Genomic DNA, 7,625 nt, shown 5'->3' with positions numbered 1-7,625 from the left:
TATAGGTTTGTTTGATATGATTTGGTATATTGATTTTGAAGTTAACTGTTTCTGAGTAGCTTTTGTGTTTCTTTCTTTTCTTTTCCTTCCCAAAATGGCATAGACTCCGGGGTTATATGGTTAGGAGGGGTAGAAAGAAATAATTAGCTAACCTGAAGCATAGACCTGACCGTCCCCACTTTGGATTTCACGAACACTCTTCAAGTGACTCTTCGTCGGAACTAGAAAATATGCCTCCCCGTCGTCAAGCCATAGTTGAGGAGCTGCCTACCTTCCTGTTAAACCCCGGGCAGACTTTGGGTAGGAGAGACGGGTCTTGGATAGACATTGACCATTATTTCGTTCGGACTCATGAGAACAGCCCTCCCCATGATTATTACTTTAGGGACCTTACCACTGCTTATAGGCCCGGGGGTTTAGAACCTTATGATGGGGCCCGCATGGATCAACTTTTTTATAATGCCCCCGGGACAAGATATGTTCCTGCCCCCCGTCATCCTGACCTCTCTGAGTACACCTTCCAGCAGATAGATGATCTGGTAAAGGCTGTATTTCACTTCGGGGATGATATGGAGTGGAGGTGGCCCGAGCCTCACGAGAGAGTTTATCACCGTCCTGCTGGTGGTTGGGTAGGAATTCCCTTAGAGCATCTGCGTAGTATGAGACCCAATCTCCATTAGTTTACCAAGTCCCTGTGCCGTGACGTCTATGGGATACCCTTCACCCAGCTACCTCCAAACTCTATTAAGTGGGTTTCCTGGTTTCTGGCCTGTTGTAATGTGAAGAAGTACCTTCCGACTTTTAAGCTTTTTCACTATCTTTTTAAAATCAAAAAGTCCACCTTGCATCCTCTTTTTGAGTTTACCTTTAATATAGATGGTTATGGGCTCCCTTCTGATGCAAAAAAGGCTCCAGTCTTCATGTTGAACTCACTCCGGGGCTGGCACCAGGAGTTCATCTTCGTCCGGGGGTGGGACCTGGAGTTTATGCCTTTGTACAAAACTACTTTGAAAAATAGCAGGTTCCCATCCGAGAGGCGTGGTGGAGATGCCTTGACGAAGATGTACGACTTTGTGGTTGCTCTTGGTGCCTAGTAGACCCGGGACACCTTTTTAGATAATCAAACATTGTATAATGTTCGCTGTAAGTGTTTTGCCTTAGTAGTTTTTCCCTTATATTTTTCCTGTTATATATCTTTGTCTTGTTCATTAGAATGACTGCTGTTCCTTGTGCAGGTCTTCCCCTCCCGAACCCCTTCCATTACGCTATGTCGCAGCAATTTAAGGATTTGGCTGGGAGGTTCAAGAAGATTGGTGGTGCCATGCAGCTGGACTCGGGGTAGAGGGTAGCTGGTGCAGGTAGCGGTTCGCAGACCCGGGATGCTGGTTCCTTGGGTAACAGTGTGAGGCAGAGTGCTCCTGTGATTACCCCGCCTGTTATCCCGGAGCCTGAGGAGGTTGAGGTGGTTGAGCTGGAGGAGGTGGAGGTCGGGTCTTTGAATCTGCGGAAGAGGAAGGCTGTGATAGAGGCTGCTGGTGGGTCCGGAACCCCACAACGTAGGAGGGTTTCGGGATCGGGTCCTTTAGAAGAAGAGAGCCAAAAGTTGGTGGAGGAGGATGCGCTGAAGAACCTCCTAGCTCGGATGACCTTGGATGATCGCCGGAATGAAATGTTTGATAATTATGCTACCCCTGCTGACTTTGACTGCTATGCCACGGAGGATCTGGATACCTTCCTCGATCATCTAGTCCGAGGCGTTTCGGAGGTAAGGTCGTTCCCTTACCATTTTCTTTTCTATCCTTGTGTTAGTACTTAGCCGTTTTGTTTTCAGGCCAATGCTCGGATCAGCGGATGTTCTACTATTCTCCATAACTTCCGCATAAGGGAGACCAAGACCAAGGCTACGCTGATAGAGCTAAGTAAGGAGAAGGAGAACTTCGCCAAGTATCGGGAGGTGAAGGAGAAAGAATCCCGGGAGCATAAACAAGTCGTGGCTGAGGCGGTGAAGTCTCGGGAGGCTGCGGAGCAGTTGGTGGGATCCCTTCGGGCGGAGGTGGAGAACCTGAAGAAGGAGCTTGCTGCTAGGCCCCCGGCAGAGGAGGTGCTGGAGTCTTTCCAGGGTACTCCTGCTTACTACGAGGAGCTTAACAACAAGATCTTTGAGAAGGTCAATATCTGCTGGGACGTTGCTTCTGCCTATCTTGCTGAGAATCCGGGCGGCGACATGGACGGATTCATAGAGCTATATCTTGCTGAAGAGCTCCGCCGTGAGGAAGCCCGAGCAGCTGAGGCAGGCACTTCCGGGACTCAGCCGCCTCCGCCTCCCGAAGATTGCCGCAAGAAGACCCCTCCTCCTCCCGAAGATTGAAGAATGCAGACCCAGGCTTAGTGCCTTGTAATTTTATTGTCGTAATTTGCTTCCGACTTGGCCCTTGTGGCTTTTAGATTTCCCTTAACTTGTTTTTATAATACTTTATTTGGATTTGCTCCAGGGCTTGGTTTGCCTCGGGAACGTATGTAAATATATTTCCCATTCGTATTTGGTTTTGTTTCCTTTTCTCGAAATCTTTCTAAGTACACGTGGTTCGCGTTGTAGTCCCCGGGAGAGGGTTTAGTTTAAAATTTTAACTGAATAAAATTTTCTAAGTATACATGGGTTGTGTAATGGTCCCCGGGAAGCGGTTTTGTTTAAAATTTTAACTGAATAAAATTTTCTAAGTACAATGGGTTGTGTAATGGTCCCCGGGAAGGGGTTTTGTTTAAAATTTTAACCAAATAAAATTTTCTAAGTACACATGGGTTGTGTACTGGTCCCCGGGAAGGGGTTTTGTTTAAAATTTTAACTGAATAAAATTTTCTAATTACACATGGGTTGTGTAATGGTCCCCAGGAAGGGGGGGGGTTTGTTTAAAATTTTAACCGAATAAAATTTTCTAAGTACACATTGGTTGTGTAATGGTCCCCGGGAAGGGGTTTTGTTTAAAATTTTAACTGAATAAAATTTTCTAAGTACACATGGGTTGTGTAATGGTCCCCGCGAAAGGGTTTTGTTTAAAATTTTAACTGAATAAAATTTTCTAAGTACACATGGGTTGTGTAATGGTCCCCGGGAAGGGGTTTTGTTTAATATTTTAACTGAATAAAATTTTCTAAGTACACATGGGTTGTGTAATGGTCCCCGGGAAGGGGTTTTGTTTAAAATTTTAACTGAATAAAATTTTCTAAGTACTATAGCGACAGTGATCGAATGATAGTAGAATGATTTTGGGCTATGGGGCACTCCAAATCGGTTTTTTCATTTGAGTCATTAGAACAAAAGTACATTCTGGGGAAACGTTGAAAATTACAACAAGCTGCTATAGCCTAAAAGTGGAGGAGATGCCGGAATGTGTGACCTACCTTTACTGGTAGAATTTCCTTAGGCGAGCTCTATAACACCCTCCAAATCCGGGGTATAGATTTGGGGCATTATTAACAACAATTATCAACTATACCTGCACAAGCGGAATATTAATATAATAATTACCCCGAACTATCACTACTCAGGATCTTTTAAGGGTTGAGTTTGGAAACAAGAATCATGCACTACACTTTATTACAAACCCAACTAAATAAAACCTGTCTCAAGAACTCTCTTTATTACAAAACTTTATTCTATCTACAGTTTCACTACGCAATCTTTTATTCAAACTACACAAACTTTTATTCAACCCAACATTACTACTTATCCTGCTACACCTGATCTGGCAATTCAAAGCTCTCTTCGGGAATAGGAAGGAACACTCTTGGTATAAGAGGGTCCCGCTGCTTGACTCGCTTCTTGACTATGCGGGTCCTGATGGGTTTCATTCTCTACCTTAACTGTAAAATAATAGAAGTGACAATAAAAGAAATGAGCCAAAATTGCTCAACAAGCCTGCAACAATATATATATATTATAAAGAGAGAGAAATAAATGAACCAATAAGCTGCTGGTTTGAACAACCATCTGTATCTGTATATGATAATAATTTGCCAACACTGGCGAGTGCCAAATGAACAAGACTGGAACAAGAACCAACATATGTACTATAATCTGCTGATCAGTCAGAATATAGTGCGGATCTATACCCAACTGCATAGACCCAACCAACATTAGGAGTACTCAGGCAACTATGGCCTATTAATTAATGGCCTGGGTAAAACCCAGCCTGTAAAGTAACCATCCAGTCCAAGGCTTAGCATCCGGAATATTCGGAATGCTATTGATATATCCCAACACCAGGATATACCAGACTATATGTAACAAGGGTAAAGGAATTGAAATATGAACAAGGAATGCAATAAATTGGGTAAATCAAGAATTGAAATGAAATGGAATAAGTGATAATAAATGGGTAACAGTGTATATGAACAATGATTATCAAAGAGAATTGATACGATAGAAAGGAATTATAAATCACTATTCTGAATTTAGAATAGGGGAAAAAACTTGCCTTGCGCGTACTTAACCTGGTTTAACTCACTGCCTTCTGATCTTAGCTTGCTTTGTCTTGCTAACACTGAACAAATCATGGAAAGATAGGTGTTTAAATAATTTACTACATACGTGTATCTTGAATTGATATCACGCAACCTTATCAGTCTACCCATGCGTTTCTATCTGACTCGCATATATATATACATACATTTATACAGCACATCTATTCACATAATCACATAAAGCACGTAGCATGTAAAGCACATAATTAATTTCTAGATTTATAATTATTTTTTTAGAATCAATTCTGGACTTATACCTGCATTACTAGTCGTATCTGATTTTATTATAATTTTTCGGGATTTATTCAGCTCAATTATACCCCTACTAGGACCTACGAACTACCAATTATCACCAAACCACTTTCTTTCAGAAGAAATTATAACTTACAACTATTTTTATTGGATTCGTCTCATTTTTCTGAGTCTAGGGGTCTTCGTTTTGCTCAAATCGGACTAACAGTTGAATTATTATGAATTAAACAAGATTTAATTAATTAATAATCAATTATAAATAATTAATTATAATTAAATAATCTTTAATTATACTTTTAAATAATTATTTAATAATTATTTTATTTTAAAATAATTAATCCCTAATTATTAGGATTAATTACAATTTACTACACTAATTTACTAATTATTAACGCTTACCCGATCAGATCGATTATTTATAAATAATCCATCGATACAATTAACTGATACGTTATTTATCGAATCAATAATTATTACTCGAATCATAATTTAACTCAAGATCAATTACTCGTACATATACGAGCTATTCACGATCCTCACATAATTATCGAGCTATTATATTATTACTATAATTATACGATTAATTAATTATTTAACTATCGGTATTTAATTATACGATACGAATAATTATTACGATATTCTTCAAATAAATTAACGATCGCATAATAATTCTAATTTAACGAATCACGACTTGAATAGGTACGAGTTACTCGTAATATTTAACTAATTATCGGATTATTATTAATATTATTTAATCCTTATTTATTAATTAATTACCTAATTATTAATTAATTAGATAACTAATAAATAATTAATTAATTAATTAAATAATTAACTAAATAATTAAATTCTAAATTCTAAATTAATAAAATAATTTAGAAATTAATTATACTATTTTTCAGAATTTAAAACTGATTTTTTTTTTGATTTTAGAAAATAGAATAAATATTAAAATATCATAAACACAAAACAGGTTTCAGGGTTAGGGTTTTCAGGATCAAACCCGGGTCGTTTCCCGGGTCGAAACCGGGTCGACCTCGGGTTGACGAAGAACAGTCGTCGGTCGCCCAGAATCCGGCGAATACTCCGACACCGGCGGCTGTTTCCGGCGATTCGATGGCGAGTCCTTTCCAAGGCCATCTCGATCGATTTCGACGGGGATCAGCTCGTAATACTCATGGGAATTCATCTGCACCATCCACAACTCCTGCTCAGTCCTCCCTCGATTCCACCGGCCAAAAACCGAAGCTTTCCGGCGACGTCACCGGAAAACGACACCTCCTCCAAAACTTGATCAACCTCGACGATTAATACGTAAAATCGAAGCTCCTGAGTTCTACAGTCAATCTCAATACTCAACAACCATCAAAACATCTTCAAAATCACAGAAAAACGAATTCAAAATTGCTAAAACTCAAGAACTCGGGAACTACTTTCCCGGGGTTATACGAACTAATTTATTACACCAAATCATTCCTAAGGTTATGAATAAGCTATATAGATCATCAAAATCATCAAACGATTCCAGAATCCTAAACCCCTAATTCTAGCATAAACCCTAGAAAAACGAATTGAAAATCACAAGACTGAAACATGAAATTGATTATACGAATAGAAAGTAGAGATCAAGAGCTTTGTTTTGGTTACTCACATGATCGATTTGGATAACAGAATCACTATGAAATCTGCAGTTGAATTCTCTGAATGTTCTTCACCCCCAAAATAAATTTCTTAATATTCTGATTTTTAATTATAATTAACTTAATAATTAACAATAAATCAGGTATTTATATTTATGAAAATAATACCCCTAAATAAAATTAAGGGGCTAATTACACTCCTAATAAAAATATTTGGCCCCAATTTTTATAATTTTTGGGTATTAATATTAAATTTTTAAATATCCAATAAATATAAAATAAATACTAAAAATTCCCAAAAATTGTGAATATTATAAAAATTCAAAGAAAAATGATATATGATAATTTCATGATCATATAAAAAATAAAAATGTGATTTCTGTGGGGTTTTTGGTACCCGAAGGGGTCCGGAAAAAGTCGTTTTTCGCGAAAAAGGTCAATTGGTAAAACGTCTAGGGGTTCAGAATAGCGATACGGTATAGGGCATTTTTGGAAAAATAGGGCCAATGATTTTGTTTGAAATACGGGCTTTTAAAACATAGTTTTGAGCTGTACAGGTTTTGATATAATATATATAACTGACGATAGAACACTCAATAAATATCCAAAACACGTTTGGATCAGAACAAACAACACGTAACACATAGCAGTTAGGGTTTAATGACTTAACACATTTAATCACATAATAATACACATAATTTATCATTAGTATAATATAATACAAGCGTAATTCCTCGGTCGTTACATTCTCCCCCCCTTAACAAGATTCTGTCCTCAGAATCTAATTATGCAAATAACTGAGGATACTTTTCTAACATTTCACTCTCAAGCTCCCAGGTTGATTCTTCAACCACTGGGTTTCTCCATAAAACTCTCACTAATGACACAGACTTATTTCTCAATACCCTCTCTTGCCTATCTAGAATTCTTATTGGATGTTCTACATATGACAAATCTGCCTGAAGTTCTACTGGTTCATACTCGATTACATGCCTTGTATCAGGATTATACCTCTTAAGCGTAGATACATGAAATACGTTATGAATGTGCTGCATATGGGGTGGTAGAGCTAACTCGTACGCAACCTTCCCAATTTTCTTCAAAATCTCAAATGGTCCAACGTATCGTGGCTTCAATTTCCCTTTATTGCCAAATCTGGTCAATCCTTTCCATGGCGATATTTTGAGCAATACGTGTTCTCCTTCCTGATAA

General features: G+C 38.4%; 1 protein-coding gene across 1 annotated transcript; it reads left to right on the top strand.

The window, feature by feature from the left end:
* The first annotated feature begins 230 nt into the window (after positions 1–230).
* On the top strand, positions 231–2,419 carry LOC141701734 (uncharacterized). Its single transcript, XM_074505379.1, has 5 exons — positions 231–629; positions 837–1,086; positions 1,236–1,338; positions 1,402–1,765; positions 1,832–2,419. Exons 1-5 carry the CDS (start codon positions 231–233, stop codon positions 2,366–2,368), a joined length of 1,653 nt encoding a protein of 550 aa, XP_074361480.1. The 3' UTR covers positions 2,369–2,419.
* Positions 2,420–7,625: the final 5,206 nt, after the last annotated feature.

Source organism: Apium graveolens, chromosome 2 (assembly GCF_009905375.1).
Source record: "Apium graveolens cultivar Ventura chromosome 2, ASM990537v1, whole genome shotgun sequence".
NCBI lineage: Eukaryota > Viridiplantae > Streptophyta > Magnoliopsida > Apiales > Apiaceae > Apium > Apium graveolens.
This window is presented reverse-complemented; position numbering and strand designations above follow the sequence as displayed.

Excerpts from the sequence above, each read along its gene's own strand:
- LOC141701734 (XM_074505379.1), top strand. The coding sequence starts at position 231 with ATGCCTCCCCGTCGTCAAGCCATAGTTGAGGAGCTGCCTACCTTCCTG. Across the intron at positions 630-836 it reads ACCGTCCTGCTGGTGGTTGG|TCCACCTTGCATCCTCTTTT; the intron begins GTAGGAATTCCC and ends AAAATCAAAAAG. Across the intron at positions 1,339-1,401 it reads GCCATGCAGCTGGACTCGGG|TGTGAGGCAGAGTGCTCCTG; the intron begins GTAGAGGGTAGC and ends CTTGGGTAACAG.